Source organism: Anomalospiza imberbis, chromosome 11, assembly GCF_031753505.1.
Source record: "Anomalospiza imberbis isolate Cuckoo-Finch-1a 21T00152 chromosome 11, ASM3175350v1, whole genome shotgun sequence".
Lineage (NCBI taxonomy): Eukaryota > Metazoa > Chordata > Aves > Passeriformes > Viduidae > Anomalospiza > Anomalospiza imberbis.
The window spans coordinates 6,662,899-6,678,221 of record NC_089691.1 but is presented as its reverse complement, the minus strand read 5'-3'; the positions used below and the strand labels follow the sequence as shown (position 1 = coordinate 6,678,221).

The 15,323-nt window shown below is 42.9% G+C and overlaps 1 protein-coding gene across 3 annotated transcripts in view; it reads left to right on the top strand.

Moving 5' to 3' along the window:
* Nucleotides 1–14,853, top strand: part of MAPKAPK3 (MAPK activated protein kinase 3) — a 115,957-nt gene extending 101,104 nt beyond the window's left edge. For all 3 annotated transcript variants that reach the window (XM_068201620.1, XM_068201619.1, XM_068201618.1), the window contains 9 exons: nt 581–720; nt 1,551–1,615; nt 3,691–3,770; nt 5,202–5,325; nt 6,779–6,854; nt 7,034–7,158; nt 9,004–9,089; nt 11,706–11,786; nt 13,156–14,853. In XM_068201620.1, the coding sequence (XP_068057721.1) occupies nt 581–720; nt 1,551–1,615; nt 3,691–3,770; nt 5,202–5,325; nt 6,779–6,854; nt 7,034–7,158; nt 9,004–9,089; nt 11,706–11,786; nt 13,156–13,314 (936 nt within the window). In that variant the 3' untranslated portion in view covers nt 13,315–14,853. The remainder of the gene's footprint in view (nt 1–580; nt 721–1,550; nt 1,616–3,690; nt 3,771–5,201; nt 5,326–6,778; nt 6,855–7,033; nt 7,159–9,003; nt 9,090–11,705; nt 11,787–13,155) is intronic.
* Nucleotides 14,854–15,323: the final 470 nt, after the last annotated feature.

Here is a 15,323-nt window from a genome sequence, read left to right as displayed (position 1 = left end):
TTTAAAATAAACTGGCCTTGCAGGTGGTAGAAAAAAGTTCAAGCATCTAGATAGCCAAAGGTCCCTTTCTTACTTGGTGGGGCCAGAAGTGCCTGCAGTATTTAAGAAGCACATTCAGAGTCACTGTAAAAGTGACATTGTTTCAAATCTCGCTTAACTTACAGGATTTGCGATGCACCCACCTGGAAGTCTCTTCTCCCAGCAGCTGGGGGCAGGTGGGAGAGTTATTGTCCTTAGCAGGGGGATTCTCTGTTTAAAAGTTTTGCAAACACATAAGAAAAATGTGCTGTTTCCCACCCAGAAGTGGGTAAGATAGACCTGTCTCCATCTCAGATTCAAAATCCCTCCTCAGTGTCGTTCAAGGCCCTTCCTGGTCCAATGGACCAATTGTTTCTGTATTCCTCAGTCTTACAATTTGGACAGCCCAGAGAAGGTGAAAATGTCATGATGGATTCTCATCCTTTGGCCGGAGGAGGTTTTCTCATCTGGAGCTCATCTTTGACCCCCAGAGCATGTTGGTGCCAGTTGATAGCAGGACGATGGTGCCTTGCTGACTTTGCTCTCGGCTCTTTCTCCTCAGCTCCTGTACGACAACCCCAAAGCCCGGCAGGAAGTCGAGTATCACTGGCGAGCCTCGGGCTGTCCTCACATTGTCCATGTCCTGGATGTGTATGAGAATATCCATAATGGAAAGAGATGCCTGCTCATTGTCATGGAATGGTATGGACCAGCAGCAGCCCCTCACCAGGCACTGCCTTTGGAGGGGTGGAGGGAGTAGGAGAAAGTGTTGGCTTAGGTGGCAGTTGGGAGATTTCTCAGCAGCACAATTTTGGTTTGCACAGGAAATCTCTTGTTCCCTTTATGGAACTGATAAGGAAATGCGCAGCTGCTCCAGCCATCCTGTGTGCCGGAAGAATGGGGAACCTTTACCAGAAAATAAATTTTCACTGTGCTCCATAGCAATTGTCCTCATTAAAGCATTAACTGATTAATACACCTTTGAAAGATGTCTCTCCCCATACATTCTGCTTTGGTTGTGATCAGCTTCCAGCTTCAGTTGTAAATCCAGTGTGATCTGTCTTGTTGTAACTATTTTGACTCTAACTTTCCCTATTCTCCCTAGTCTCCAATACAACAGTTATTGTCCTTTTCACTGAGGACAAATTAATATTTCTTTTAGGTGCCTTTGCTTCTTTCTTTTTCTTTCTCTCCACCCTTTACATGAAACAAGATTATTGTCAGCCTCCCAATGCCAGCATATCTGACTTCCTATCTTTGTGTGCCATGTTCCCTGTGACAGGGTACATTAAATAGAAAGCATCAAAACTCCCTGGTCTTATTTTGTTTTCTATTTATGCCATATCAGAATGGCTTTCTGCATTGATGTGAGAGTGTGATGTTTAGGAAGCACTGACATAGGAGGCAGACTGTAATCTTTATCTGTTCCTGCTGTGGTTCTATGAGATTCTATGGATGCACAGTCAGGTGTTAATTTTGTCTTTTTTGCTAATATAAGGTGGTTTTGGTTTTCTTTGTGTTCTTTGTTTCAGCATGGAAGGAGGAGAGCTGTTTAGCAGGATCCAGGAGAGAGGAGACCAAGCTTTCACTGAGAGAGGTAAAACACTGCAAGTTTAATTTTAAAGTTTGTGAAAGATTTTTTTCTTTCTTCTCCATTTCTCTGTCCCCTGTTTCCTTTTAGGAATTTTTCTTTGATTTTATCTGTGGTGGTATTTGTTGTTATTACTGGTATTTATCCCAGTGTGTGTTAAGAGCGATTCTGAAAAGTTCCCAAGAACCAGGAATTATGAGAATTGGTCAAGTTCAGGCAAAATGTGGAAGGTTTAGAGCAAAATCTTTCTACAAATCTGCTCAGCTTTCTCATTTCTGTACCATGAGAGCGTCTGTTCCTGTGATCCCTGGTCCTGTGCCAGAGCACCTCTGCTGTGATCAGTGCAGCTCCTGCTGGGACCTCTCTCTGACTGTCCCTCAAGCAGCATCACTGCACACTGTTGGGTCATGAGTATAATGAGCAAATCACATCTGATGAAACATCTCCTGTTCAAGGGTTTTAAAGCACTGCTTGAAAGGAAGTGTTATTACCCACACTGTCAACAAACCTGCCTGTCTGTAGGAGGGAATGAGCAAGGGTAAAGCCCTGCCATGAGGCAGGGACAGAGCTTACACTAGACTAGTCTTGCCATTTTTATTGTCTTTGCTATTTATTATTGACAGAGAACCACAGGTCTGCTTGACCATGGTTCTCCCTGCCCCCTCACAGCAGACAAGAGCTCGTTTCTGCTCAGAGTGAAACCATTAATGTTTGTAAGGTGATAGTGTTTGTACCTATTGGCCTGACAAAATGATTAGAAGCAGAAAAATACACACCTGAGCTTGTAAATTACTGTGACTTATTTTGCAGGTCTGGTGTAGAGGCCAGTCTGTTTTCTTCTCATGTGTTTCCTAGCCTGGGATGAATCCTTTCTAGTCCTATAAGAGACTTGTGCAGGGAAAATGAGCATTTTTAGAAACTTTATTTGTTCTTCTCTAAAATACAAATTCCAAGGAGAAGACTGATTCCATGAATTTTAGCAACTGCACTCTACTAAAAACATTATTTTTCTACATTACATAGCACTGTATAACATAAATACTTACTCAGAAATCACCTGGTTAAACAAAAAACCACCTTCATTCTTTCCTGAGGTAAATGAGCCCTGTGCCACTGGATTCCCCATGTTCACTGCCTGTTTATATAGCCACAGCTTCCCATTAGGACCAGGAGGGAGGAGGTTGTGCAAGGTTTCCCCCAAAGAACAGGAGTGTTTCTGCATTCTGATTGTCCTTGTCTGAGATTGTATAGTTTTGTTCTCAGGCCATGTGGAAAAGGATTCCAGGTTGCAGTACAAGTTCTGCCTATGCAGAACCCAGAGGATCAGGTTGAAGTTTCTATTGTTTCCCTGTCAATGGAGATGTGATATAATGCTCACATGGGAATGTCATTCTTCCCTGTGTAACTGAACCCTTCCAGACTCCCAGAGCACTGCTGTTGCAAGGTAACTCCATCACTAGAAATTCCCACTGGGCTATATTAAATTTTTCAAACTTATTATTTCAAAGGTGGCAGTTTGGCCTTTGTTGAATAGAACTGTTGATTTTGTTCCTCCTTATGAAAACTTCTCAAGACAGTGAGGAATTAAGATGTGACCTATCCTAAAATTACTATATTGTTATGTTGCTCTATTTTTAGAAAATCTGACAGATCATCCCCCTGAACTAGAAGCTGAAGGTTAAATTTCTGTTTCAAACAACCAATGACATGTCCTGTACTATTAGAGATAGGTTCTTGTTCGGGCTCCTTTTCTTAAGAGTTGCTGCCTGTGTACCTGCTCTGTTCTTGCTGTTTTTTTTGGTGAGCAAATTAAAGCACAAATTTCCAAGCTCCTGAGGAGTCTGAGCTGTTGGGCTGCAGCGCCTGCTCAGGCTCAGGAGGAGACTGAGCAGCCAGGCAGTTGGGGGCTTGGTGCCTGCAAACCCAAAACACAGCTGTTAGGGCTAATTTTAGGGTTTCTCTAGTCTTGACGCTTGCCCCATGTTCCAGCAAGCTGTTTGTAAGCCATAAGCATTCCCAAGCATGTCCCTGAATTACAGTGGGAATGTTAATGTGACCTTTCTCTAAAATTGTATTTATAGAGGCCTCTGAAATAATGAGAGACATTGGGACAGCCATCCAGTACCTGCACTCCATGAACATTGCACACAGAGACGTCAAGGTGAGGCCCCAAGGTGTGTGGGCTGGGGAATAGAACTTAGGACAGGAAAAAGCCTGGGCAGCAGTGATTTTAACAGAACTGGCAGTGCAGTCAGATGGTCAAAGTGTCTCTGTTCCTCTGCCAGTGTGAGAAGGGATTTGCTCACTAGTTTGCAACTAGTCCAAGGTTGGAATATTCATGTGTGCTAATGCCTTCCAGTTGTGTACGGAATGCAGAAAAATCTCATGGTAGTCAGATGCTTAGTTAAAGAGGTACTGCCCACTTGCAATCCATTAATTAGCAAGAAAATAGCACTCCTTCAAGTGAACCTATAACTTATAGATGCCTCTGTGTACAGTCTTTGCCAATTATTAGTTGCTTTCAGCATCATACTTGTATTTAAAAAAAAAAGCTCAAACAAAAAAAAACCCCACAAAAATCCCAAACAGCAAAACCCCCTTCAGAAAAGGGGGAAACTTCTGGGAGAAATAATATCAATTTCATGCATTTAACCCACTTCAATAAGTGTGTGAATATTTGAGAAAATAGGGAGATCTCAGTTACTGACAGCATTTAATGAGGTAAAGTTTGAACCCAAATCTCGTTGTAGGGGTTTGACAGAGTTTGTAGGGCTGTGTTTTGTGCTCACGCTCTGAAGTGCACAGCACGAGCAAAGCCAAGCTCCCTGCAGCCTGGCATTTCCAGTGCAGGGACACAGCGAGGGATGGAATGTGCAGGAGAGCAGGGCTTGTAATGATAGTCTGAGGCATCAGATCAATTCCGCTGCTCTGAGCTGGTGGATTTTCTACAGGTGTTTGTGTGTTTAGCTGGAGGGAGAACTGACACATCATGGTGTCACCAGGGGGTAAACTGGGAAACGAGTTGAGCTAATTGGAGATAATGGAAATACTCTGTTGTCCCAGTTCTTGGGCACAGGAGCTTGTGTTTCCCTCTGTGCCACTTCTTCCTGTATGGAGTGTGGAGCAAAAGTGGAATTAACTCAGGTTTCAGGAGACAGAGGAGGGGGGAGCAGCTAAGGGGCTGTGTCTGTATCTGTTAATTTTGATGAAGCTGTGTCAGTTGCTCATGGGGGCTTTGGCTGAGGATTCCCCTTGTCCTGCCCCTCGGCTGCTTGAGGCACAGTGTGATGTCAGATCAGCTGCTGTCACCACACAGATCAGTCCCAGGAAGTGCAGACAACTGGGAGAGGTTCAAGAAGCCAGACTGGATGCCCACTGGACAGGGTTTTGTGGTTTGCTCTCCCAAATAACCTTGCTAAGAGGATGTTGATGTCTGAGGAAAAATGCTGCATGTTGGGAGGGAACTTTCTGTGTGTTTGGTGGGGTTGTGACAGAAGTAAGAAGACCTAAATGGTGGTGGTGGGTTTGACCTGTCAGCTCATTAGAGACATCTCTTCATTGTCCTGTTCATCCTCTCTTGGTGGCCTTCCAGCCTGAAAACCTGCTTTACACATCTAAAGACAAAGACACTGTGCTCAAACTCACAGACTTCGGCTTTGCCAAAGAAACCACTGTAAATGCGCTGCAGACCCCCTGCTACACTCCTTATTATGTGGGTGAGTTATCCAAAGCACATTTCTTCCGTGTTTCAGTCATTCCTTCCCTTACAGTGGGTGGGAAATCTTCTACTGTGCGTGTAATGTGGATTCTGAGCCTCCAGGATTTAAACTGGGATCCAATCCAAACCTAAAGTCTGGTTCCAGTACAGTTCAATGCTCCTGCTTTCTGCCTTGGTGGCAGAGGGAAAAGCCTTCACAGGAGATACAAATGAGGACAGACAAGGAGAGAGAGGGAATTCCTTCTGATTACACTTGAAGTAATCCTGATGTTCCCTCTGAATGATGCAATGAAAGCCACAATTTGAATTGAGCATCATGATCTTCGGGTGTTTCTGTGCAAAACTTCCCATAGCTTAAAATAAAGCAATAAGAGAGAGGAGTATTGCCTCAGCTGTAAAACTTCTTTAAGCTGGCAAATTGAGGAATTAGTAATAAAGAACCAACAAGACTTAATCGCAGCAGAATTTTTCCTTCATTTTGTCCAAAGTTGAAGCACTGTGTAATGAATGCCGCAGCAGACTGTCCTTTATGCACTCATTTTAGTCTTGAGTTAATAGTCATTCATCATATGGTTTGACTGGAGCAGTCCATGCTTGGAATTTCTTTGCTGGAAAAGGGACTTCATTTGTTTGAAAAATTACTTCTCTGATAAAAGTTTGTAGTTTTCTGTATTGAAAGAGACTTATTCACTGGGAGCAGATAATCACATTAGCAATACTCTTCTTTTGATGCCTTCTTCTGTATTTTTGTGAGCTGGGTTTAGTGGTAAAATGTTAAGGAGTTTACACACATATGTTTTTATGCCTTTATATTTGTGTATAAACAAGCTGACATTTCCCTTCTCAACACCTTTTTGTAAACCAGCATGATTGCTCATATGTTTAAAGAATAATTTTCCTTACAAAATCAAACTCCCTGGCAGTTTACCTGCCCCAGGGGACAAAAAAAATCCCCTCTAAATGTATCTCTGTCTAATTTTGTTACTTTGTGGAAAAAATATAATGCTCTGGAGGCCAAAGAAAAATACAGTGCCCTGTAGCTGCTGGAGCTAAACACACCACCCAGGTATCATTCAAAATTTTATCACAGCTCCAGTAGGGCTTTTCTATTCTGATTGCTGGAACATATGCTCCTGCCTCTTTCAGTGCAGTGTCTCCCTGCACACATTTAGCTGTAGCTCCTTCTGCTTTTTGGTAATCTTAGTTCTCCCTTGAGCAGAGAGACACCAAGGTGAGGAGTAGTGCATTTTTCCAGCTCTGTTCCTCCTTTTTAAAGCTACTTTAGGTGCCTTTAGGAACTTGTCAATTGAAAGTGCTACCCAGTTCCTGCAGTGAGTTGTTTTTTTAATGCCTCTGATACCTGTTGTTGAAGTGTGCTGCTACTTACAAGGCGATGCAGATGGAGAGAAATACCTGGTACTCTGTTTACTTGTGGTTTTAATCTTCCCCAGCCCCAGAAGTCCTTGGTCCTGAGAAGTATGACAAATCGTGTGACATGTGGTCATTGGGTGTCATCACATATATTCTGTAAGTATTTGGGAAGGAACTTGGTGAACAGAAGGAGAACACAACTTGTTAAATCTGCACTCACAAGTAATTGTGCACTGGGATCGTGCAGCCTGCAGTAGAATATAAGCTTGAATAAAACTTTTTAAGAAGTGAAAGGACTTCCCTAGCTATGAAAATTCTTTTGTCCACTCTTACAGCCTGTGTGGGTTCCCTCCATTCTACTCGAACACCGGTCAAGCCATTTCTCCAGGGATGAAGAGAAGAATTCGGATGGGGCAATATGGATTTCCCAATCCAGAGTGGGCTGAAGTATCAGAGGAAGGTAAAAATCCTCCCTGGTGCTGATGAGTGTGAGCACGGTGGTGTGCAGTGCTGCAGTGCTTACAAAGAGACTATTTCTAAAAATCTGTCTGAGCTTTTGTTTCCCTTTCTTCTACAATTTAAATCAATTTTTTGTAAGGTGCTGCAGAGAATGACTGAGAACTGAGATACCAGCCAGCAACCTCTGTGCTACAAAAAGTAAATGACCACTGAAAACCTTTTTTCAAAATCCAGCTAGTGCTAGTGAATGCTGATATTAAACCCTCTTGAAACAGAAGTCTCTAATCCCAAGAAAGGAGACAGCCTGGGCAGCTCCAATGCAAGCTGAGTTGGAAGAAAGGCAAACTGTCTTAAGAATTTATTCAGTCTTTGCCCTCCTTGGTGATCCAGCCAGCAAGGATGGCAAATTTTCATGCTAGCTTTTTGGGATGTGGGAATTTGCCAACCACCACTTAAATCAAGGTCAACAATTTATTTTGTATAAGTCATTGATCAAAAGCTGCTGGGCTCAAATCAGTGTCCTGAAAGTGGGTATTTTTGATTCCCTCTTATCCTGACAGTCTCATAAGCTGCAAGTCTCACCTGCCTGTCATATTAAAGAGAAAGGTCAGCAATATGTGGGTTTATCTGTTTTTCTTACAAGCCCTTTATATTGCTGTGATCCTGGTTTTGTCTGCTGTTTAGCAGTAACAAATTATCCTTGGAGCCTGCTGTGCTCTGTGGCATCTTCACCCCTCACTGGATCTCGTGGCTGTGTGCAGCACAGCCTGCTGAACATTGTCGAGGGATAAGTTTTAGTCATGGGCTTCTGGCTAAATATTTTCTCTGCTTTGACTCTTGTTCACATTCCAGCAGTTAAAAACAGGCTAGAGGAGCTCGGTGAGAGAACATGCACTTGGACTGTGTGTAGGGTTTCTGTATGCTTGCATGGATGGAGTTAGGGGATAGGATGCCTTCCATCCTATTAAGATCATCTCATCTGTGGGTGTTCTTTAGGCTGATGAGGCACCTTCGGCAGGTTGCTGCTTTTTTTCCCTGTGTTGTGCTGTCCTTGTCCTTTGCAGCCTCTCTCAACAAATTAAACTTGTACCTCTGGCAACTTCTTGCAAGCATTTAGTCATCTTGCATGTGATGTTCCTAAAAGAGAACTCTTATTTAGAAATTCTTATAGGTTTCCTAAGGAAGTTTTGTGTAAGTCCTTCTAATTTCCTTTGGATGCAGTGTTTCCAGTCTGTCCACCCACAATAATGAAACTCTTATCTAGCCTGTCACCAACTCATATCTCAGTTATTAGTGCTCTTGCTTTGGCAAATCCCTTGTTCACAGAAAGCTGCTGCAAAGCCAGTTTGTGCCATCCATTTATTTGACTTTTTTGTCTTTTTAGTGGCCTCTCAGTTGTCAAAGTTCATCGTCCCTTTTTTCCACAGCCTGTGCTAGTTGTTGTCCTCCATCATTTCTCAAAACATCAGTTTTTGTATTCAGCCCATAATGCCCAGCTTGTTGCCATCTTTGAGGCAGGCAACTTAGCAGCTTTCTGTTCCTGTGCTTCTCTTTTCCTCCAGTTATTGCTCTCAAAGCAGTTAGTTTGGTGATGTAGAGAGCATAGCTGGAATTCCCAGTCTTTTCTTTCCTTCTTGCCTCTTGTTTTAGATGTTTTCCTATTTTTCCCCTTTAAACACAGTAACCTGTCCCACTGTACATGGCTTCTTAACATGGTCACAGCAATTGGGAGGTGTTTTCAGTGCTGCAAAATTGTGTTTCTTCATTCAGCAGGTCCTTGTGTTCCCAAGGTTATTTGGGAATGCAGACCTAGACTACACCATGCCCTGTTGGTTCTGTTTTTCAGCCAAACAACTCATTCGCCAGTTACTGAAGACTGACCCAACAGAGAGGATGACAGTCTCTCAGTTCATGAATCACCCTTGGATTAATGTGAGTCTTAGATCCCTTTTTACACCACAAATTGATTCTTACATTGGGTATACACAGCAAGGGAAGGGCTGTTATTGCGGCTGGTCCCTTAATTAACCTCCTGTGCCCTCCACAGAGGGTCACCTGCCCATAAAACCACAATTCTTCTTGCTGTTAGCAGAGGAGACAGAAGGGGAGACACCCACAGTCGTGTCCTTGGAAGCAACAGCCGAAAATGTCTCTATATTCTGTGAGCAGGCAGTCTCTGTTGACTCTGCAGCATATGCATGTGTTACTCTCTTTAAAAATATAAAAATAAACTCTGTGTGCTTACTTCATCAGTGCAGGATTTAAAGAGCTATTATTAGTGTCTCAGGCACCATTGTACATAGCTGTGTTAGGGTGAACATGCTCCTGCACTCAGTGGGAATTCTCATCCTTGGCAGAGTTTGGAAATACATGGGGGAGGAGCAAGGGTCTCTTACTGCCATGTGAGAGATTGCCAGGTAGGGTGGTACACAGAGCTATTAATGGTCCCAGTTCAGGTTTCATTCTATGGCTTGGTTGCATTTACTTCTCCTTAAAAGTAATTTTTTTGAGAAAAAAGAAAAAAATTACTTTATTAATGCAATATGGACTATTTCTCAAATAAGAGACACAAATCCCAGAAGTTAAAAGACGGAGTTTCATGATACCATCTCTGCTCTGTAGGTGTCCCTCAAAATAGTAGGTTATACTTCTCACACTTGTGTCTAAAAAAATACCAGCCTTGTTCTCGCTACCCAAAGAATCATCAGCCAGGAACAGAATAATTTCTGCTGTAGAATTCCCTTTGTTCCCATAGTGCTGGTGTGTCTTTGCTGACCCTCAAAGGATGGGGCAGAAGCAGAGGTGTGGCTGATTGTCCCCGTTCCTACAATGTCTGCTGCAGCATCTGAAAGCCCTTGGAATCAAGTGAAATGCAGCTGTAGGACATCCTGATGAAGTAGAAAGGTGTTGTTATTCAGAGTTGAGAAACTGAGGTTGTAAAGACTCTGTAGAACAGACCCCAGACAATGTTTCTGAGTCTTTTTAACTAAATAAAAATGTAATGACTGCTCAGAATAAATACCTCCAGCTTTGAGTATCTGAAGCCTCAAGAAGGTGTTTCAGAAGTCAGCAGGTGAGGAATTTCATGGAGTGAGTGCCTAATAGCTAAGGAAACTGCCACCTGCAGCGACACTTGTTACTTGGAATATGCACAGAGCCAGTTAATGAGGAGGAGATTAGAGGCAAGGTCTGCAGACTCTGCTGCACCTGCTCCAACTGCAGCCCTGCTCCAATACCCTTCCTGGAAGAAAGCTGCAGGTTGGCTTTCTTTTCTGCTGAACCTATTGCTCACAGGGGGCAGAGGGAGGGAGAGGGAAAGACCAATACAGTGAATGTCTGTGTTCTCCCTTTTCCTAAATCCCAAAGTGGAAACATGTCTGGGGAGTTGCAGCGGAGGAGGGTGCCTGTGTTTCTTTTTTTTTTTCTTTTTTTTTTTTTTTTGGAATGGATGACAGAAGTGTTTTACTGTGAAGCAGGCAAAAACTGTCAATTTAGGTGGAGCACAGACTCATTTAGTTCCTTGTCTATAAGATTTTTTTTTTAACAAGAAGCAGCTCACAGCAAAAAGGCACCTTGCACAGGGAAGCAGGGATGAGGACACCACTGAAACCAGTCTGCTTGTTTTCCATTTCTCTTGTCCCAGCTGTGTTTGATAAAACTGTACCCTGGCCAGCTGGGGTCCTTGTCCAGAGGATGCAGGAGTCAGGATTTCTGCTTCACTTCTGTGACTACTGCACTGCTGCTCTGAGCTTGGGGGAACATAAGCACTGGTTCCAGTGTTGGTTTGTTTTACCGGGATCTCCTTAGACTTTGTTGACATGCAGCTGTAGGATGCCACAGCAGCAAACAGCAAGTTTGGGTAGAAAACATAAGGAAAATAGAGTATCCAAATGAAATTATAGTTTGGGTTAGGGGCTGGCAAGAATTGCCATGATTCTTGCTGAGTTTAGTTAGGGAACTGTGCTTCAGGCTTTAGAAATTGTTCCTTCTTCTATGTAAAGTATCTCCTGATCTTTCATGGCAGGTGAGCAGAGATCTCAGTTTCATGTAGGTGCACTGTCTTCTGAGCCGTGCCTTGCTTGGAAGAGTTATGTCATTTCCTCTTTGGGGCTCACTTAGTCTGATGAAGTGGTAATCTCAGTTAATGCGTATGTGCAAGAAAATGTCTCCTACAGCAAATCCTGGGAGATAAAGGTCAAGTTAACTACTTTAAGACATTGACTAATGAATAGTGAAATGGCAGTTAAAATCTAAAACATACATAAAAATGTATCCACCACTGGTTGGATAAATTGTTTGGACTGAAAGGGAATAGTGTGAAAGAAGCTCAGCTCTCACTCACTCTCTCTTTTTGTTCTTTAAATGTTGTGTGGGGAATGTAGTCCTTTTCTCCTACACACGAGTTCATTTGTGGAGTGATTGGAAGCAGGAATAATGAGGGCCACTGGAGGACATTAGATCAACTTCTTCATACACAGAGAAGAACAAGAAATCACTTCCCAAATGCTGTTTTTCAGAACTTCTTTTGGTATTTTTCTTTGTTCTCAGAGATCAATGTCAGTGCCACCAACTCCTCTTCACACTGCACGGGTCCTGCAAGAGGATAAAGACCACTGGGATGAAGTTAAAGTGAGTCAATCCAAGTTCAGATTTCTTTAAGTCAAGTGTGATTGGAGATTAAATGTGCTGCCTTGGATACAGTGGCTATTTTGAATACAATCATGTCAAACAAGGGTGGCATAAACAGTCTTGGTTAGAACAGTAGTGTATATGATAACTGTTTAAAAAAAGAAGGAATGCTATTTGAGCTTCAGCAGCAGCCTTACAGCTGCACCAGATATCAGCAAAGATGGTGTTTATGATCAAAGGCATGAATGATGCTCCTGCTGAGCCACTGCATGTACCCAGGGAGGAGAAGGACAGTGCTGGGGCAGTTTGAGCTTCATTACAGTGAAGAATGGGACGAAAACGTAGGGGGACAGGTGGGAGGGCTGAGCTGCATTCTGGTTTTATGCAGTGTTTTTGAATTGTGGAACAACACTGAATAACCTTAGTCTTGTCTTGTTATGCCATTAGGTGGGGGAGAAGAGGAGAGAAAAAAAAATTATGTTAATCTAAGCAGGTGCCTCACCTACTGTGTGTACCAATGACTGCTGAATGCTTCCTGCAAAGTGAAACTGTAGGACACACTGAAAGTCTTAACTCTTTCCTGCTGGCCTTTAACAGGTTGGCATGTTGTACAATTAATTCTGAGTTTTCTGCACTTCAAATTTCTAGAATTTTGAAATTGCAACATTCCTGTAGGGTATTTTACTGATTACTGATTTTATTTAAATCACTGATCTGTAGTCTCAGCTGTTGAGCTATGTAATGGTAGAACTTTTTAGGACCTAGGCAACATTTACCTTCTGAGTCAGAGATCAAGCAGATATTTTCACTGAGCTGCCTTATTTTCTATGTTTCTGAGAATTTCTTATGCTTGTGCTTCTGTGTTGGTCCCAGAGGTATTCACTCGAGCTGCCAACATACTCATGATATTGAATTGTTTTTCCTTTCCTGAACCAAATGCTTAGACATTTGTTTACTTAAACAGATTTTTCTATACAAGCTTATTAAAAAGTTTAAAATGTTCCCGTACTTAAGCATTAATTCAAACTAAGATGTGTGAATTTGAAGCACATACTTTCAGAGATCTTTGTGTGGAGGCACATAGCCAGCCAGGGAGAAGTGCTGGGCACAGGGACAGGTGGAATTTAGGCCAGCAGAACGTGGTCCTGTGTGCTCACGTGTGAAATGCTGTGTGACCAGTTCAGTTGCTGCTGACTGAGCCCTGGTGGAAGGAACCTTTGCTCCTGGCGCAGTGCCCAGAGAGGGCTCAGCTCTTGCTGCCCAGGGGGTGACAGAGGGCTCCTTGTGTCCCTCCTCTCCGGCCCGTGGGGTGGGGTGGCCGTACGCTCGCTGCCTCGGGGGCTTCACTACGTTGCTTGCTTGCTTTCAGGAGGAGATGACCAGTGCTCTGGCTACCATGAGGGTGGACTACGACCAGGTGAAAATCAAAGACTTGAAAACGTCCAACAACCGCCTCCTGAACAAGCGCCGCAAGAAGCAGAAGCAGGCGGGCGCCTCCTCTGCGGCCCCGGGCTGCAACAACCAGTGAGGGCAGAAGCCAAGAGGGACCTGTGGGTGGAGGGTAAAAGTTAAACAGAGCAATTGAAAATCACACGATCGCCTCAGTCCACGCCACAAAGGCAATGAGACCGTGAAGATGCTGTCCTGCAAAGAGGGAACAGTGTGATAACGTTTTGATAACTTGAATCAGGGCTTTGCTTTTGAAGCTAATGGATCTGACATGATTCTGTTGCATATTGCAAGGGAAGGTACAGTAATGCCAGAAATGTTACAGGTTCTTGGTTTGGCTTTAGCTGTGTAGGACAAGAGGAGAGCACAGGAGGCAGTCTCAGCACATTAATGCATGAGGCTTTAACAGCCATCTACAAGAGTAACTTCTGCTGCTGTTTTAAACTGGGGAATAGGAAAGTGCCAAGTGTTCTGCTAAGAGTGTTTTAGTAGTTTAGTAGAATTGGTAATAGTCTATATTTCCAAACTTACCTCCTACAGTTACAGAATATCACCTAAACTGTAAACAGTTATTCTTGTTACAGGAAAAAACATCCATACATTTCCATTTCCATTAAGTCTTCTTGTACATGTAGTCTCATGTGAAGATTTGAGTTTGTCATGGATTCCCATTTGATAACATGTAAATTTTCTCAGCTGTAGCCACTATGTTGTATCTTTGCCACTGTCAGACCCCTCTCTTGTCATGTTTTCAATTTAACTGGCACTATATATGAAGAGTTTCAGTCAGGATTTAAGTAGTTGAAAGTATCCTGCAGAGAATATTGCTGTTCCCCTTGGATCCACAACCTCCAGAGCATGCAGCTGGACATGCAAGGGATTGATTTAGGAGAGAGACTTCTGAAATTTGGGGAAGAAGGGGCAAATGCATTTCTCTGAATGGACCCTGGTGTTTGCCAGCATCCCTTCTGGCAATTATCTCCAGATCCTGTGCCTAAGATGTGCTGATCACAGCAAATTGTGGGGTGTTGGGGTTGGTTTGTTTCCTGGGCTCAGCAGGGAGAAGGATGCTACTTTATTTATGGTGATTTGGTGGTGTTTCAGGATCCAAAGATTTTCACCGCTTAAGGGAGATTACTTTTAAATACTTCCACCCATTGTTTTTTTCCTATTTTAATTCTCCTTATTTCATGGGAACCTGACCTTGGTCTGCTGGTATGTTTTATTTTGTGATCAAAATATTTTCTCTCACTGTATTTTGGGGTTTGGCTTTATTTTTAGTTTAGGTGAAGCAAATATTTGTGAAAGTGTTATCAGAGTCTGGGATGAATATGATGTGCTTCCAGTGCAGGCAAATACACCTTTGAAGTAGGCACCCAGTACTGGTGTGTTAATAGGCTTGCAAGAATGTAAAAAGACAAAAAGGAAAACAGGGCTCCAGAGGGGATCTGAATTGTCAGATCAGAGTGACACACAGCAAAGCTCAGCTCAAGGCTTTGGACCTCATCTGAGGAGCCCAGTTCCCATCTTCAGAGTGGTGAATGAGACCTCAATTCTCCTTTGTGAACTGGTCCTAGGGTTTTGTAACATGATTTATTAAAATCAGTTCTTAACATTCCTTCCTCCTGTCATCCCTGTTTTTGTTGAGCTGTTGCAGAGTTTGCATTGCTTTCCAAGATACATTGTGTTGAAGGTGACAGGGAAGAGGAGAAGGAAAGTGTTCCATGATGTCCACATTCAAAGGCTGCCTTTTGAACAACTTTGAACATTTTATAAGATCACAAGGTTTTGGTTTTAAATATCAATCTCTGTAAAGTTGTGTTTTTATATTATTTCATGTTTCAGGTATCTGTTATTATAGCATGTCCTCTATGTTTTTTGTTTTGCCATATTATTCAAATGAATTATGCAAATACTATTCACTACCTGCAAATGAATGCTGCAGATGAAGAGTTGTGATGTGTTCGGGATGCAACAGTTGGAATTAGAGCCAGATCCAAGCTGCTGTCCCTTTATCTCATTTTTTTGAGGGAGGTATGTACATTATTGCTGCCATTCCCAGGACAAGCAGTGTATAGAGCACTGTCC